Source organism: Hibiscus syriacus, unplaced genomic scaffold (assembly GCF_006381635.1).
Source record: "Hibiscus syriacus cultivar Baekdansim isolate YM2019G1 unplaced genomic scaffold, ASM638163v2 tig00009023_pilon, whole genome shotgun sequence".
NCBI classification, from domain to species: Eukaryota; Viridiplantae; Streptophyta; class Magnoliopsida; order Malvales; family Malvaceae; genus Hibiscus; species Hibiscus syriacus.
This window is the reverse complement of record NW_024062184.1, coordinates 1,002,929-1,022,119: the sequence shown is the minus strand read 5'-3', so window position 1 is coordinate 1,022,119 and position 19,191 is coordinate 1,002,929. Positions and strand designations below refer to the sequence as shown.

Here is a 19,191-nt window from a genome sequence, read left to right as displayed (position 1 = left end):
ATGAATAGGGTTATGTAATAATTTTTTATTATCAATAGAGTTTAATTCAATGATAAGTAGTTTGATATCATTTAAATAAAATTTTAAGTTTGAATCAAGTGAGATGCGGTCTGAATTGACTAAAAATAAACTTTAGAATCATGAACGCAACTCAAAAAAAATCTTTTATTAAAAAGTTTAAGAGATGGAATCGAGTTGTTTAAAAGTAATGCAAATTTGTAATTCGACAGAAAATGGAATTTATTAAAAAGTGAAATAATTGAATCCTAAAACACCAATTCTGGAAGCCACATGAAAATGCTGCAATCAAATTTATTCAACGCAAGAACTCAATCCTGTCGTTTTGCCACCTGTAAATGGTTTTTCTATAAAATAATTTTGCTAGTGATGACAAATGAAAATGGTTGACTGGTAAAGGGAAAGCAACTGCAGAAATTTAGCATAATGAAGCGTGTTGGTTTATCGATGAACGATCAAATGAAGCGTTTCGGTATATCAATGGTATCCTACTGAGAATTTTTGTGTCATTTTCAGTGGTCACCAATCGTGTCGGCTCAGTAACGTTTTCAGTTACTCTCTTTCCTTTTTAGTTTCTGCTCCATAAGCTTCGTGAACTCCGCCCAGCACAAAATCCTACCTAACCACCATGTCGCCGTCTGCCGATGGAGCCATCAACTGCGCTTGCCGATGCTCCACTCCCTCCGGAGAGAATGGTGGTTTCAAGGATGGCGCCACCCCGAGATTGGTTGACGTTGACAAGACTTGCACGCATTGTAGCAGATCGAAACCATCGTCGTATTCTTCCTCTACGCTTGGTTTTGGTTCGATTCCGTTGACGAACTCGGAGAAGCTCCGGAGATTGGTCGTCGCCTCAGCTAAAGGCTTCTCTATCGGAGCTGGCCTTAGAGGTGGTTTGGCTTTCTTCTCCATTCTTGCACGATTGCGGCGCAAAAGTTCGAGGTAATTATCTTATAAATAAGTTGGGTAATTAATTTCTTTTGATTTGCTTGAAAAGACTACTCAGTTCTAAAGCATTAATCACCTTTTCAGGAAAGTTGAGTCGATGTCTGATAAAGAAGCGATTGTATTGGGGATCAAGGAGACAATTCGATACGGTCTTTTTCTTGGAACGTTTTCTGGTACTTTTGTTTCAGTTGATGAAATTATTGTTGCTCTCGGAGGCCATAACAGGCAACGATCTTAACTTATTTTTTCTCCATCTTTAATTGAATGAATGGGAGTTATGAACTTGGGTTTGATTTGTTTGGAGTGATGAACTTTGATTCAGGACTGCAAAGTGGAGGGCATTAATAGCGGGACTTGTTGCAGGTCCTTCCATGCTTCTTACCGGGCTTAATACACAGCATAAGAGTTTGGCCATATACATACTCATGCGAGCTGCCGTATTGGCGTCGCGATGCGGGATAAAGAGTAAACGATTTGGGAAGCTTTGTAAACCCCTCACATGGGAGCATGGAGACATATTCCTTATGTGTCTGGCTTCTTCTCAAATTTTGTATGCTCCTTTCGTCTAAGTTTTCTTGGCTGTTGGTGTAGTTTTCTGCTATTAGTTAAACTATAGTGCAATTCTTCTTGATGAATTATGGTCATTATCAGTCATAGAATTTACTACATAGACTAAATGAGTAAGCATCCTGGGATTCCAGTCTTCTGGGTTAAGTTTCCAATCTCTAAAATTTTGCTTTTTGCAACTGAGTAGCTTTACAAGTTGTACAATAAATAGCATCCAAAACCCTATATGGGGAAAATTTACTCTATATTTTCCTAACAAGATGATGACTGTACTTTTATTATTGTTTTTTGGAATGTAGTTTTTAAGTGTAAGCATTTATATTTTCAGGTCCTCTTATCTTTTGAAGCCAGAGAGTTTCCCCCCTTCATATAGGTCCTTTCTCAATAAACATGTCGGAAAGGATCTTGTCATCCTGCAAGGTGTAAAAGAGCATGCAAGTGGCCTTCCGTACACTAATTTGGAAGGAATAGAGGAATTTTACAAGGCAAAAGGAGCAGCCGTTAAATTAGACCCAAACATGAAAATCCCCTGTTCGGTATGATCCTTGTTTCTCCTTTTCTGTTGTTCTGCCATGTAGCATTAATGTATATATTTTGGTCATAGTTGCATTCATTTGGAACAAATACGATACTAGCAAAGCATTCTCCCCTACATAGCATCCACATTGTGGACAAGCTTCACAGTTGTGCTTTAATTATTTAGGACCACATCTTGAGTAATATCGTTAAAGATTAGCGCTTCACTTTCCATTTCTGATGAAGATTAAGTTAGATGCATGTTGGAAAGAATAATTTTCTAGAATTGAAGAAAGCCAGGTATGAAGGTCTTGGTTAAGAAAAAGGTAATGTGAATTAACATTCAGCTTTTCAATTCTTTTCTCTTTTTATATTTCACAAAGCTCATTTTGCTAAAAAAAAAACTCTCCTTCATGCTGCTTTATTAGGAATTACAAAATAGAAGTACAAAAACAAGAGTAGGAGAGCGTATGAAAATATTTGAAAACATAAGCAATTGTACATGAATGCGCAACTCCTCATTTTTTGGCTCCTTGACTTTAGTTGGTCTGTTTTTTATCCTGACACTGCCTTGTAACTTCTAAGAATTTGAGAAATTGATCTTTTTATTATTGTTGTTGGAAATATGTGCCGACTCATAGATGTAGAAGCACATAGTCAATGCATTTTTGACAGCTTAAAAATCATGCAGTTACCATCTGGAGTTTTCCATTCCGAAAAGTATGTAGTGCACGTGATCATCTTCAGAATCTCTATAAGCCTTGAAAGCAAATCTCATATGCAATTATTCTCTTTGACATATGATCCTAAGGAGCTAAGAGTGCTTGCATAAGCAGTTTGCCTGATTGCTGAAACAAACTAGATTCTCTTGTAGGAATCCATTTTTTGTGTTTGTGTGATTTCTGTTTAAATTACTAAAATAACTTTAGAAAGTTAAAAGCAGATTGAATTCAAGCACTCATGCTGCTAATGCTTGAAGTTCTCTGGCAAAAGTATATTGTTACCTTTGAGAATTATGATTAAATCCTTGAGCTATTTGCAGATGATACACGGGAATCAAGCTTGCAGTTCACATGTTTTTACTTTTTTTCGTGAAGCATATAAAAGATCATTACCAGTATATCTTCCAGGTTTATTTGATTCCTACATTGCTAGTTCATCGTCAAGGCCTCTTAAGAAGGTAAAAGCGATTAGATCCCCCCCCCCCTTTTTTCCCCTCTCTGAAGACTGTTTAGCTGAAACTTTGTGAAATATTCACTTACAAGATCATTTTCTTTTTCTAATATTATTAATAGTATTTGAAGACAACAGAAGTTGGCCAATTTTATTGTTGTAGTTTTTCTTTTTTCCTTCTACAGGACTTAAGTTCCGTTTTATAATCTGATGAGATTAAGCTTGTTAAAGGACATGATTACTATAGTTTTTGGTAGGCTGGTTAAAATTTTGCTTCATAGCGTTTTGGTTAACAGAGAATTTTACGTCTAATTAAGTTTAATCACCTCATGATTTGAGCATCAGAAAAATCATCAGTAGAGGTTCTTCTTCTTTTATCATTTTCTAGTATAACACAACATCTAGAGTTTTGCTTTCTTCTGTCCTCCCTCATTGGCTCGTTCCAAGTTATCTTTGTTGTCTGACATAGTTCTTTTGTCTTAATGCAGGCCTTACACAATATTAGGAAAGAGTCTTCTTGGTACAGCCAGATCAAGCTTATTTTTATCTGCTTACACCTCATCTGCTTGGTTAGTGTATCATTATTTCATCATGTCATGCATTGTTTTCATAACATTGTCAATTAGTTCCCCTTAATTAATTTCAACTTCAATTTTAGACTTCTCCCATTTTAATTTTTTTTTGGTAAGTAGTCAATTTATATTTGGTGTTATCATTGAACTAACTAAAACATAGTCATTGTTGGTCGAAAAACTGCATCCAATATTTCATTCTTTTCCTTTGCTATTTTGATTGTTTTTACAAACACTGTATCGCATTCTGGTCAACTATAATTTATTAGTCAGTGATGAGCAATCATTTTTACATATATAATCACATACCATTTAAGACTCATAAAATCCCATACCTTGATTAGCTGTTCCGTGCATCTATTGTGGCAGTACACTTTGAATGTCTTCTTCTTTTTGTTCCAAAGTTCAGATTGATTATTGGGACAACAAGGTTGTTGGTTTAAACACAGATAGTAGTTACTGTTCATAATTTCTTGCAAAATACTTAAAGAAAAACCATGGGAGAATTTTTCCCCTTTAAGTAGTATAAAGTTTTCAGTGCCATGAACATGAACAAAAGATCTTTCTATTCAATGTAATCATTTGTTTAGAAAGATGATGTGCATTGAGTATAAAACTATGAAATGATCATCTTTGAGCGATTCACCTAGATGAGAAATGTTTAAATGTCGTTACACTAAATAAGAATGGTGAGATGCTTAAATGAGAAGAACAAGAATTTATTGCTCTCTGTCCCAGTCTGTATTTTACCGAACATCAACTATATCAAGCTAGAGATTTAACGTTGGTTTATGACATTGAATATACTAGATGGGTTTAGTCACAGCTTGAAAGTTGAGTAACGGCATACTTGCTCTTTTATTTTCTTTATAGTGCTTTTGAATTTGCAACACTACATCGAACTAGTTAGTAACACGAGTTGTTATATTTTTCTTTCGTTTAAAATAGAGACCTTTGTCATTGTTCTAACACCAGTAACTTTGAATCAGGATGTGGACTTGCACGATGAATAGACTTTTCGGAAAATGTGACATACCAATTGTAGCATTGGGAACGGTAAATGACTCTTACCGATTTATCGAAGTGTTTCCCAATTGTTCCTTACTTAGTATGTGTTATTGGGCAGTTTCCAACGGGTCTAGCCTTGGCAGTTGAGAAGAAAAGTAGGCGGATGGAGATATCACTCTACTGCCTTGCACGAGCCATAGAGAGCTTCTTTACATGCATGGCAGATGTAGGGTACTTGCCGAAGTCAATGAATCTTAAGAGAGCTGATGTGGTAATATTTAGCTTGTCAACAGCGATCATAATGCACTGCTACGCACAGGAGCGGGAAGTGTTTCGCTCCAAGTACTTAAGCGTTCTCGATTGGGTCTTTGGTGTGCCCCCTCCTCCATGTGAAGACTCTTGCTGCAAAAACAGATGAGCAGTTGATTAAGATATGTTATATATAGCAGAGAACTCTCATTTTAGGTGTTTGCTTACAGCAATAGGGCTGGCAGCCACCAAAGTTTTCATGTCCAGATGGTTAATTGCCTGCTGGGTCTAAAGGCTTGAATCCGAGCTGTGGAGCTGCTGCTGGTGCAGATGTTCTCGTGTTCATGGTTGCTGTAATCAGGTCTGCACGGGTGTGCTACGATTCCTGTACTAAACAGATATGCATTCTGCATAATACAGATTCCAATAGCCATGATGCGAAGCTCATTTAACTAATCAGTGTTACTTTATATAACTAAAACTGCACCATCTGATACCAAACAAAAACCATAAAGGGAAGACTAAAATCCTAAATTCACATGTTCGGAAACTTACAGCACAAGCAAGAACACCTTCAAGATGGAACCCCAAGAAAGCATATTATGAAATATCCTCGAAAACTCCGAGTTCCGACTCAAAAACCAACGGTAGAGGTGCCGATTTCAAAAGCCAGACGTAATTCTTGAAGATCGGAAGACAGTTTGATGGATCGTTGGATATAGCCAGAATAGAGTAAGAGCAATGCATGTGTTGTGATTGATGGTCGGCTTCTTTGTAGGAGTTTTGGTGAAGAACGCAATATAATAGACTTGGTTCCATGTTATCAGCCATATGTTGACTACGACCTCATCTTTATCTTTATGTTAAGTAATTTTTAATACAAACATGATTACATTATACCACGGAAATAATATGAAATGTGATATGTTAAAAAAATAGATATAAAAATTATCAGAATATATATTATAATAATACTTTAAAGATCGATGAAAATAGAAAATAATGATAAAAACCAGATAATATGATATCGTAAAAAATATGATTATTATGTTTTACCATTAATTATGTTTTTTTATCATAAAAAAGTTTAGGTGATGAGAGGCTACTCAGTACAGAGTTGGCACATATTATTAGTATCATAAAGAGCTAAGAGTGGTATTTACAGATCTTCCACATAAAAATATAAAGGGTAAACTGTCTATTTAGTCATCCATTTATTATCGTGTTTATGTTTTGATCACCTAATTATTTTTTAAAAAAATATCTAACATTACGTTTTTTTCTATTTTGGTGCCTCGCCCGTTAAGTATAATCATTAACTAAAAAAATAGTGATATAGTATGATATAATAATAGTTTTAATCTCTAAAACTTACATATTCTATCATATTGGTCTTAATTTAAAATAATTCAATAAATCCTTAATATTTAAAAATCATATCAGTTTGGTCCTCATTTTAATTTGAAATAATTTAATAAAAAAATAAAGTATTAATTTATCAGTTAAAACTGTGTTATTTATTGTCTAAAATTCTTGTCTTTTTAGTGTTAGAAAACCGCTAAAAGTCCAGGATTATGCAGATCTTTTTCATCATTGTCATTTATAGTCGTCAATCGAATAATCATCGTCGTCGTCCTTACTCTAACCATTGCCTCTACTTCTTATCGAACCTTAGCGTTGACACATTGTCCACTCATTGGCCACCCTTGTACCAAGTAAAACCGTTGAACCTAGAGTCGCGATTCTCTTCTTCCTCTCTTGCATCTCAATCGATCTAGACAACCAGACCACATCTGCCCTGCACGCCTATTCGCAAGCCAAACTCTGCACCAGTTCCTCTTCATCATCGTCGTTTATAGCCCTCAATCTGATAATCATTGTCGTCGGCAGTCACTCTAACCACCACCACTGGTTCTTATCGAACCTCATTGTGGACCTATTGTTCACCTGTCGGTCACCCTTGCACCAAGTAAAACTGTCGAACCTAAATCCATGACTCCATCCTTCCTCTATTGCATCTCAGCTAACCCAGGCTGTTAGGCCTCACACCGCGGCGCCTATACATAAGATAAGCTCTGCACCCCCAACGTCTCTAAAACAGGCCGGGAAACCCCCTCCCTTTCTAGGCCACCATGCACTCAAACTAACACTTCGATGAACTTTGCCTAACACCCACACGTACACCTCCAACATCCACGTTTATCCTTGTTTTCGAGTTAATAAATAAAGACAAAATATTTTTAGATTTACTTGAATTTGTTCAAATAATTCAAAGTCCAAAAAAATAAGAATTTGAAAAAAAAAACTTTTCTAAGTAAATAGTTACCAATACTTCTTGAAGTATTGATAGTGCATGAACAGTACAAATATTGTTCTTATGGTACTGATATTACATACAAGAGAAGTACATATACTCTCTTGATAGATACTATCATTTGGTTTTAAATTTGTTCAAATTCCAAAATGTAAAAACTGTGTAACCCGAGTTTGGGGTTAAATTTTATTTTATTATTTTGAGGACCAAAATAAAGTTTTTGAAAATTCCTAATCCTTTTCGTAAAACTTAAGAAGCTCAAGGACCTTTTTTTGAGAATTAACTCATCCTTTAACCCTAACCTAGGGTAGTTTCCTCGAAGACTTTTTAATTCTTCATATTGCTAAGTCGTTTTTAAAAAAAGTGGGTTTTCTCTCTAAATATTTTCATTCAGAGGTAAAACCTCTACGACTACCACGTTGCCGATCATTGTGATCGACAACGCCCACGCCACTGTGATTGTTGCATCATTGTGATCAAAACCCACCTTGTGTTGTCTCCTCCGTCGTCGTTGTTAGCAAAAGGGAAAGGAGGAAACTTTCGGGTTTAAGCATCTCTGCCTCTCACCGTCGCGAACCAACTTCGGTAAGAGACTACTCGTACCTAAAATAACAAATTTGGTATCTTTTTTATAATTTTTGGAGCACCAGAGAGTACCCCGCGTACCCATGTGCTGTCGCTGCGAGTGGGGTGCGGTTTCTACGAAATTAGTCCAACTGCTTGAACGGGTCTAGTTCAAATCAAGCCTGAACCAGTTTGACCAAACCGAGCTTGAATCGATATCAGTCGAACAAAACTCGATTCGAGTTTTGTTCGATCTATTGACTTTGATCGGATCGATAACTTTAACGATTGACTTTGACTGTTAACTTTTTTGAAGACCTTTATTGTGACCTTTCTACGCCCTAAGTCCATTTTTATAGTTTGTTTCATCAAATTCTAACCTGAAAGTTTTAGTTTGTCATTCTTATTAATTATTTAGACTTTTATATTACAGTAACATTTTAAAAATTGTCTTTAATGTGATTGTTTGTATGTGAAGGTGGTCCGAACACTCGCTAGTAAACTTGGATTCGTCTCATCATGTTCATATAGATCTTAATCGTTCGACTAGAGTTGCACATAAGATGATTTAACATTGGAATCGCAAATCTTTATAGTTAGAATGTAAGTTATTTTTGTTATTAATGTAATGTTTCGAATTTGTAGGTTCTAACGCTGTTAGAACGCTGTTAGACCTAGTACTACCGGACTTGAGAAACGTGCTTAGCTTTGGTGCTATAGCTTGCTAGATGTGTGTTACTCGTTTAGTGCTACATGTGTTTGTGTTGAGAGTAGATGTGCACATTTGTCGGATTTCAATCCGATCCGGATCGGTTTTTATCCGATCCGGTTTTTTTCCATAGAAAAAAAATCGGTTTATAAAATAACCGGTTCGATTTCTAACCGGTTTGGAGGACCGGATATCCTAACCGGTGTAACCGGTTTCGGTTTTAAAAAAACCGGTTTTTTTAAAAAACCGGTTATAAAAAAACCGATTTTAATATTCCAGATTGCTCATAGGGAACCGATTCCTCCCCAAGGGGGTATCGATTCCTCACTGAATGGTTTGGCTCCGAGATTTCCAGAATGCTCGGAGGGAACCGATTCCCCCATAGGGGGTACCGATTCCCCCTATTCAACGGTCGAAATATTTGAATTTTACACTTAGGGAACCGATTCCCTATGAGAGGAAACCGATTCCCTATGAGAGGGTACCGATTCCCCCACGCTCCAAGCATTTTTATTAAATGTTTTCACACTTAAACGGCTATATTATCTTCATTAATTATCACTAACGTTCAGAAGTGATTCAAGGTGTATTTAAGCAAGCTTAGAAGCCATTGATCAAAGACAAGAAACATCAAGCAACTAGAATCAAGAGAGAATCAAAGAGAAAGCATCAAACCTCAAGTTCGATAAATTCAAATATTTAATTGAAATACTTAATTAACTCAACATAATTGAAATACTTAAATACTTCCAAGTTTGATAAATTCAAATACTTAAAAACTTCCAAGTTCGATAAATTCAAATACTTAAAAACTTCAAGTTCGATAATTGAAACAAAGTTTACGATAATTGAAATAAAGTTATAAAATAAACTACATTGCCATCTCTTCTTCATCATCTTCGCCTTCTTCGTTTGGAGGGGATATTCCAAGTTCGACTTCTTCAATGTGTAAGTTTGCTTCCAAATCGGCATCAATTGCATCTTCTAGGATGGTGATATGTTGCTTACGAGCCGCTCCATCCAAATAATCCTTTAAACAAATGCATACTTCCACCGACTCGGGACTTAGTCTTGATCTCCGTTGCGATATAACCCTGCCACTAACAGAAAAAGCGGATTCCGAAGCTACCGTAGAAGCTTGGACGTTTAGTAAATCACGGGCCATGGCGGCTAGAATCGGAAATTGTGCTTCCTTTTCTTTCCACCAAGCCAAAATATCCAAACTTTCAAACTCTTCAAATGTCATTTTTGATAGAAAATCGCATGACATGTAATTTCCCAACTCGCTACTTGGGTGGTAGTACGTGATCGTTTGGATTGGGAATTTACAAGAGTGTTAAAAAGATTCAAATTTATGTTACTTGGACGTCTACTAGATGATTCCGCATTCATTCTCATTTGATCGTGTATTACACTACTTGATCCGTATTTAGTTAAATAAATTGCAAACATGTCTCGAAAACATTTGTTAAAATAATTTATTTGGTTTTGGACAAAGTTGGGTTCATCATCGGTTAGATTAAAAGCAAACGCAATTTGTTCAATTAGTGTTTCAACTCCACCAACATTTAACGTTGGGTTTAAAGCGGCGGCACAAGTAAAAATGGGGGGAATCTCCTTAAAATATTTTAAAAGTTTTTCCTTCATTGCAAAGCCAATTTCTTGAAAAACTTCGGTTTCAAATTCAAAGTCATTTAGTCGGGTAGCCAACAAAAATATTTGATTAAGAACCAACGGGCTAGTAGGGTAATAAACACCGGATAAAAAAGTTGTTGCATTTTTAAAAACCTCAAGCAAATCGGTTATTTTGGCTATAGTTTCCCAACTCGAATCCGGATAAATGTTTGGGACATGACCCCTCTCGAAAAGCCGATCGTGAAATGTTTGCAATGTTTCCCTTTGCCTTAAGGCAGTATGCATCATCATCCAAGTTGAGTTCCAACGAGTTGGACAATCCAAATTAGGACCCAAAGCTTTTTTTATTAACAAACTTACAAAATCGTTTATAATCATTTAGTCTTTTGTTGTTGTTACAAAGAACCGATTTTATCATTGTTTTAAATTCTAATCTAATTGGCTCAATAACCTCCAAACCGGCTTGCACGGATAAATTAATTATGTGTGCAACGCAACGGGTATGAAAAAACGCACCATCTAAAATCGGTGAAAGTAATATTTTCAATCTTGGAACCGCGTTTGTATTATTCGATGCATTATCAAAGGATATAGAAAAAAACTTTATTTTCTAATTTATAAAGACAAATTACCCTTTTTAAAAGTGTAAATAAATTAGCATCGGTATGCGGCTCACCGAATAATTCAAACGCGATTGTTCTTTTCATCATTTGCCAATTATCTTGATCTAACCAATGTGACGTAACGGCTAAAAAAAGATTTTCCGGTATTATGAGGGGAACTCCAAACGTCACATGTAAGCGACACACCATAACGGTGTTCTTGGAATCCTAAAATCATTTTTTCTCTCGCCGTACGCCACATTTTTATAGCATCTCTTCTAAGGGTAGTACGACTTACTTGAGTATAACGTGGTTGCATTAGTTGTTGAATTGTTGTCGTGAAATCATCATCATCAAAGTGGTCGAACGGCAATGCTTTTGTAATCACGAACTTTGTAAACGCTTCTCGTAATTTTTCGTTGTCGTAAACAAAAACACCACCTTGCGGTGTAAGATTCGATTGACTAGGATCCGATCTTGAGCGAAGTGCCTTGCATGATTTTGTCAAATGGTTCTTCAACGTTGTGTTTCCTTCCGATGCAAGAAACTTTAGACAAAGTTTACAACGTGCCCTCCTCGAGCCATTTGACATCTCACATAAATCGTAGTGGTCTCAAATATCTTTGTTTCGAGTGTGTTCGATCACTCTCACGACTTCAAGGTTTCCCCCGACGGAAGATTCAGCCGTGTTACTCATGATGAACAAAAAATTACAAAACTAAGATTTGAGAGATGTTTAAGTGTTGTGTAATAAGATTTGAGAAAGTTGTAATCAACCAAATACATCCCCAACCTATTTATACATGTTTAGGGTGGTAAAATGGTAATTTTTTAAAGAAAAAAACGGTCAAAACGGTCACAAACGGCTATATTAACGGCTAGTTTTTTAAACTCAGACCGGTTTTTTTTTCGGATAAAAACCGGTTTTTTAACCGGTTTTTTTCAAACCGGTTTTTTATCCGGTAAAAAAACCGGTCTAGGTTTTTTTCTCCAAACCGGTTAAAATAACCGGTTTAAAAAAATCCGATCCGGTTAAAAAAAACCGATTTTTCCTAAATCCGGTTTCGGATATTTTTTTCGTAAAATTGGATATTCGGATTTTTTGTGCACCCCTAGTTGAGAGTTGTGTGATTGACTACCAACGATATGATATGCTGTAATTGCCATATTTTCTTGCGTACCGCTTGAGCATGCAAATGTAATAACTTATATGACATAAATATTTATGTTTTATTGATCACTGAGGTATACATATGTGTTATTCGTAATGTTTTGTATGTTATGAATATTTCTTGAATAATACTCACAACATTATATATATATTAATGATAGAAATAAATTACTGAATCAAATCTAATAAATAAATTATATATTTTATATGTATTAAATTATAGTTAATGAAAGATTTAAAAATAAAAAAGAGTTTAAGATTTTTATATTTTTAAATAAAGTTAATTTTCTTTTTCTTTTTCATAATTATTTTTCAATGAGTCTGTTTTGGTCACTCAATTATTCTTTTTCAAAATCATCGTTAACATTATATTTTCGTCACATACTATTAAAAATTAACGATAATGTTGATATATCAAAATAAGGTAATGTCGCCTCATTATTAAAAAATAAAAAATATCAGGTCAACAAATATATTAATTTTTAAACGAGTGACTAAAATAAAGAAAAATGTAACGTTAGTGATTATTTTGAAAAAAAGTTTAATGGCCAAAACAGAAGAAAAATGATAGTAGGGTGACTAAATAAAATTTTACCCTTTTTAATTTAATGTTATTTTCTGTGTATATCTGAAGTTTTGTCTAAAAATAAATGGCTGTGATGATTCGGGAAATTAGAAGAAAAAAAATGATGGGCCGAGATAGGCCCGAGAATGATGGTGAAGCAGTCAAACAAGGTGGCCGGGTGAGGGATAAAAGGTGAGCAATTAGGGTTTAGTTTCACTATAAATATATATGACTCCCACTTTCTTTGCAGCTTCTTGGTTAAAGAAGTGTTATTTGTTTGGGATGAAAGAATGGGGTTTAGGGAATTGCCTCTCGCAAGAATTAGTCTGAGTTTCTTGATGGCTTTGTTCTGGAGGAATAAATTAATCTACTTACAAAGAATGGGTTTCTGAGAATATTTGCAGTGTCGTTGCTTCTATTCATCCCTTTCTTTCTAGTTTTGATTATGGTTCTACTCAATTTTGTGTTGGGATTGGAATCAAACGATGCCTGTCCTGTCCTGTCCTGTCCTTGTTAAAATTTGGTCTATTTTTCTTCATCTCATCAATTGTGGTTCATACTTGGCGGATTTATAAATTAAAATATAAAGTCTTAAAATTCTAGTATTGGAACTTAAGTCGTTTTAATGATGTGGAATTTTTATATTTTGACACATTAGAGTGATAAGTTGTCAGAATAATCAAATAATTTAAATTTGATTTGTAAAATTTAAAAAGTAAATATAAGATTTAATAGTATAATTTAATAAATTAAAATTTGAAGATACGTGAGTTAAAAAATAAAGTAAAAAGATTAAAGTTGAAATTAAATATCAATAAAAGAATTTGACCTTCAGATTTTGAGAACATCAGGAGATTATGATCATTCCTGACTTCAAAGGGTTGTTATTCAAAATTTAACATTTTATTTACTTTTTAAATCAGTCCCAATTTTCTATTTTGTTTTTGACAATAAAAGTAGTTAATTTTATTAAAAATAAAAAAATAAAATTAAAAGTTTATAACTATAATTCTAAATTAGACATATAATTAAGATATTCTCTTATATAAATATTTATATAAAAAATAAACTATTTGAAATCATATAAGAAAAATATGAAAAATAAATCCAAAAAGACTCAGAATAAAAAGATAAATACAAATATATTTGAATGTTACGACAAATAAATCACAATAGGAAATCAAATTATTAAAAAGCTATCAACAAACGCAAATCAAAACCAAGCACCATAAGAAAATTATCTACATATGTAAATTACGATTTGGAGGGTCCAAAGTAAAAAAGATCAACAAGATAACATCTTAGTTAATTACGGCTATGTTAGATTCAATCTTAAAAAATTAAATGAAAAAAAGTCAAACAATCAATAAAGAAGACAAAAAAATGTAAAGAAAAAAAAAACGAAATAAACATGACATAAAAACATAATTATTAGAAATAATAAAAAAAGATACGATATAAGAATATAAAGGAAAATTAATATATATCAACGAGGTACAATCAATATTAAAACTAACACCACAACTTATCAATCGTTGACGACCAGTTTCAACACTAATACCACTACCTATCAACCAAGGATGAAAAAGGCTCAAACCAAGCTTGAATCTTTTGCAATGCAAAAGATATTTATGACATAAAAGACAAAATTATGTGAAAGAAATATAAGAAAAATTGAACATGCTTGATGATGGCTACATCAAGATCATTCCCAACTTAAAAGGATTATTAATCGTTGAAAACGGGAATTGCATTTGCAGTGCCAAATGGCTTATGCTTGATGACTGCTACATCAATAGTCATACATTGCTCTAGTTATATAAGTCTTAACCTATCCACAAATTACAGTGCTGCTTATGGGGGATGATATGTATTCTAAAATCACATTAACAAATGAAATTTAACTATTACAGGATCAGAACATTCAATGACAAAAAGGCTCCTGCTTCCAAGGCACCTGAACTTTTATAGGAAACAAATACGGAGCTACACCGGCTAAAAGGGTCAGATCGATCCATTCATCAGCGAGGACCGGCTAGAACTGGCATCTCCGATTGCAACAGTAGCAAGGGATTTAGACGCCCATGCTCTGGCATTCATTGCACCGTGCAAGTTGTTTATCTTGCAGGGTTCTTTCAGGGAAATGAACTGAAATTTTCTTTTAAGATAAGCCACAGGGTGTTCCAATATGGTTCCCACCTTCACCTTTCGATTGAGCCGTCTCCAAGTGAGGTGAGCGGATACTAGTAAAGTTGGGTACAACAGGTAAAGCAACCTTAAAAGCACAAAAGTGCTGGCTAAGGCCAAATAGGTCTCTTGCTGAAGTAAATTCTGTGGAGATCTTGCCCAAGAGAATGAGAAGGCTTCCTGTTCAGTGCTATTATGCTTCTCATGTTTTGATACATGTTGGATTCTTTCCAGCGATGTTCTATCCAGAGATTTGTTCTTAAAGCCTAGAACAATGTAACATATTCATTACAAAACTAAACAAGAGTAATAAATTAGTTGTCTTCATTTAAATTATTTTATCTCATTATCATCCTATAGGGTTATAGGATCTTATGAAGAACAGTGGGAATGCAATAATCGCGCGTAGATGTAGGATGAGATGGTACATTTTTGCCTTTTACATACAGCAGAAACAAAAGACAAAATGAAAATGGTTTCAGATTCAAAAACGTCGAACCCATAATCTTGAGCACTAACACAACCAAAATGCATGATGATAAATCAAGCACCACATAGGTAATCACAATTCACCAGTTAATACATGAGAGAATTTATGAACAGAAATAACACAACAAAGCAGATAATAGAGAATGAAAAAACTTCATATCAAAACATTCCATCAGTCGTTAACTCAACATAATATGGATGTGCATAGTCATAGAGGCTCAAAAGTTGAAGAAACAGAGGTCTTACCAGTGACATCATAATAGAAGGCACCAACAGATTCAACAGACCGATTTCCATGATAACGTATACGTATTCTAGAATTTAGAAGGAAAAGAGTAGGAAACCCATGAACTCCATACTTCGAGAGTATGCTGAAGAAATCAAATACCACCATTAATTAGTTTAACCAGATATATACTCATATCACTGCAAACACCAAACCGAAAGATATTCAATAGCAAACCTTGGCCTGACAGCTGATTCTTTTATAGCAAAATGAGGCACGGATGGATAGGAAGATGAAAGGACTGTGAAACTTGGCCTGAAAGACCTCGAAAAAGGGCACCAAGATGCATAGAAAAGAACTGCTACAAATTCACGGCTGTTCCTCTGAACCATGTCTAGTGCCTTTTGCAATGAAATCTCATCTCCCTTCACAGAGACAGAGAGAATATAATTAAAATTTGTACATACAAAAGAGCATACAATCAGAATTCAGTGCAAGTCTAACAAGGGAGATGAGTTCATAGAAAGGTATAGGCAAAAGCTTAATGAAATTTAATGGTGGCATATCTCCATTTTCATTTCGATCAAAGATTCTTGAGACCTTTTACCTTTCTAAAGCAAAGTTCACTCTGGCAAGCAGCCAAAATGAAAAACCCTAAATCCATCCCTAGTTTCCTGATTGCATATCTATCAGCTCGTAACAGTTTAAAAGCACAAACTTCAACTAAAAATCCTCTAAACTTGGTTCAAAACATACAAAATACAGGATCAACTTAGCCAATGAATAAAATTGAATGGGATAATGATCTTAAAATTAAAGAACAAAAAGACAAACGTACCTCAGTAACTCCAACGAAATCGATAGATTCATTAAAATCAGAGCTAACGGAGCAAAAGCGGTCACCAAAGTCAAAGACCGCTTCAAGAGCGGAATTCTTGGGACACAACGGAGCCCTAACGGGAAGGGAGGCGCAGCACGTTAGCCTCCACCACAAAAACAATGCTAGGATCCTCATTTCCCATACCTTCGTAGCCATCAAAGACCGACAACGGATCGCCAATTCGCGGGAAATTACCCCCCCAAAAAGGTCTCGAATTTTTTCTTTTAATTTAAAAAACCCCCAAAAATGGAATTTCAGATATATATAATTTTAACAGACAGATGAGCAATCGTGGGTGTGTCTGTGTTTCTTTTTTGACAGATAAGCAATCATAGGTTTGTGTGTGTTTCCTTTTTCCTGGGAATTTTTGTGGACAGATCCAAGTGTCAGACAGTGGAAGATTTGAAACAAAAGCAGATTTCTGGGCAAATTCAGTGCTTTTATATATGGTAGTAGTTTTTAGTTTTGTATTGAATTTATATTTTTATTTCAATTATATTATTGAATCCTTAAATTATTAATAATCGTATCAAAATGGTACTATTTTGGTCAGATGTTACATTGACAGTCCTTATCTACATGATTGTGTCATTAACGATTTAACTGTTTAGTAATATAATTGAAATTAAAATCAAAATTCAATATTATAACTAATAAAATTTAAAGTTCAATAGTATAACTATACAATTCCTCAAGATTGATGGTATCTGATATAGTTTACACTCTAATAAATTATTAGGTAGGGTATTTTTATCAAGTGTCATGAGGTAAATTGTATTAGATATCACTTTTGTTTCATATTTTCTATTTTCATCACTTAACTTTCAATCGTTATATTTTAATCATTTATATTATTAATTTGTTATATTTTTTCACTAAACTATTAATCTTCGTTAGATTGATGATATAACTAATTAGCATGGTGACGAGGATCATGACAGACGAATATGCCCCCTTTATTTCAAGAACTCATCCTTCAATTTCTACATTACCACAAATAGCTCACTCTATTCTAAGCATATTTTTTATTTTTCAACTAATTATGGCGTTAATACACTATTATCAACGAGTTTCTTTATCTCTTCCATTACTTGGTTACACTCTCCATTAGAGTGTTTAGATTTCCTACTGACGGAGCTGATTCAAGTGGTAAACAGCTAGATATCGCTTACGAGTGCATGGACTTTAGAAATCACACTTCTTTTGTGTCTTGAACAACATGATTTATGGATATATACTTCAACTTTCCTTTCGAATCCAATCTTCTATTAACTCCATTGTTTTGATAAGGTCGGTCCTATTAACCTGCTAAGCATTAAGTTAAAAAATGGAGCTTGAAGGGTCTCGAGGAATATAAGAATCGTTTTATTCTCTCACATGGGAGCTGAAACTTGTGCTGCTACACTTTACCATCCCAATGCATATTATTTAAAGTTTTCATTAGTCCCCATCTTAGTCCCCAAAGGACCAAAAGTTTTATTTATTATAAAGCTCTTTATATAAAATAGGGATTAACGTGAATTGAGAATTACCAACTAAGGGGGGTGATGAGGTGATGGGCGATGAACTTTGAGTTGCGCATTGACGAGAAAGGTTCAACCGTGGAAGAAAAAGATAAGAAAGAGATGATGGGAAGAAAATAACATGCCACATCAACTTTTTTAAACGGTAGGTTACAATAGTGACTGTATTGAAAACGAATTAAAAGTTTAGTGGCTGTGTTATAAGTTTTTAAACTTTGATAACCAAAATGGAATACCCTAAAAGTTTAGTGACTACCAGTGTAGACTTACCTTAATTTATATATATATATATATATATATATATATTCAAGCGTTTTCAAATTTAAGTTTCTTCATATTTAAATTTCTTAAGTTCAAATCTTTTCAAATTTAACCTTTTTCAAATTCAATTTTTATTTTTGATTTTTTCAGATTTGAACTCAGCCTTTTTTTTAAATGAGTTCTCATTTTCTGGATCATTTTGCCACCTCTAATGACTAATATCAAGCAGCTATATATATATATATAAACTACAAAATAAAACAAACGGGCTAGTTAGAATCTAACTGGGTTCACACCGGCAATACAACAGCCCAATTTTAATACTTGGGTCAGTCACTTCTTAATATATAGTTAGGGTTCATTGACGATCTTAAGGTTTCAAGAAGGTAGAATAAGAAATCCGGTTTGGTTTAGTTTAGTTTAGTTGCCTTATACAATTATTTTTTATGGCAAACAATTCTATTGGTCACTAAACAATTACAACTTTTCTATTTTGGTCATCGACTTTTTTTAGGTAAATTTGTAACATCCTAATCCGATTCGACCCGAAGATCGAAGGATTAAAGTTTTACACGAAACCACTGAAGTGACTAACCCAAAATTTTTCTTTTAAATCAACATCACCATTATTTGAATAATGCCATATGAAATCATGAATGAAAAACATGAGTATAATAAGTCTACAATAGTGGGGAGCTCCCAAATACATTGTCAGAAGGATAATATAATAAGTATGTTAAAATAGAGTTACGACTCGAATACAAAAAGGTATATGAATAGTAAATGTCCTCTAAAATATACTCAAGACGTACTTTGATGTCTCGACAAATCTGGAATACGATCCGACAATAAGCTCCTCGAATTCTCCAAAGAACCTACACACGAAAACAAATTCTGAATGCCGAGCTCACAAGCTTAGTACCACATAAATAACTCTACTATACTATATGCATTCATCATGGGCATACTAGCAGGTATAGACATAAACACATAAGAACATTAGCACACAAACAT

At 34.3% G+C, this 19,191-nt stretch overlaps 2 protein-coding genes across 2 annotated transcripts; one reads left to right on the top strand and one right to left on the bottom strand.

The window, feature by feature from the left end:
• The first annotated feature begins 593 nt into the window (after positions 1 to 593).
• Positions 594 to 5,420, top strand: LOC120203091 (transmembrane protein 135 homolog). Its single transcript, XM_039203445.1, is given in 10 exon segments — positions 594 to 960; positions 1,051 to 1,191; positions 1,289 to 1,516; positions 1,862 to 2,069; positions 3,092 to 3,178; positions 3,180 to 3,229; positions 3,711 to 3,791; positions 4,784 to 4,850; positions 4,921 to 5,226; positions 5,283 to 5,420. Coding segments are annotated over 9 exon segments (1,476 nt in total). The 5' UTR covers positions 594 to 646; the 3' UTR covers positions 5,221 to 5,226; positions 5,283 to 5,420.
• Positions 5,421 to 14,342: 8,922 nt separating this feature from the next.
• On the bottom strand, positions 14,343 to 16,685 carry LOC120203090 (5'-adenylylsulfate reductase-like 4). The gene is made up of 5 exons (XM_039203444.1): positions 16,352 to 16,685; positions 15,751 to 15,938; positions 15,534 to 15,658; positions 14,602 to 15,064; positions 14,343 to 14,568 (listed from the first exon to the last, which is right to left on the bottom strand). Exons 1-4 carry the CDS (start codon positions 16,547 to 16,549, stop codon positions 14,616 to 14,618), a joined length of 960 nt encoding a protein of 319 aa, XP_039059375.1. The 5' UTR covers positions 16,550 to 16,685; the 3' UTR covers positions 14,343 to 14,568; positions 14,602 to 14,615.
• Positions 16,686 to 19,191: the final 2,506 nt, after the last annotated feature.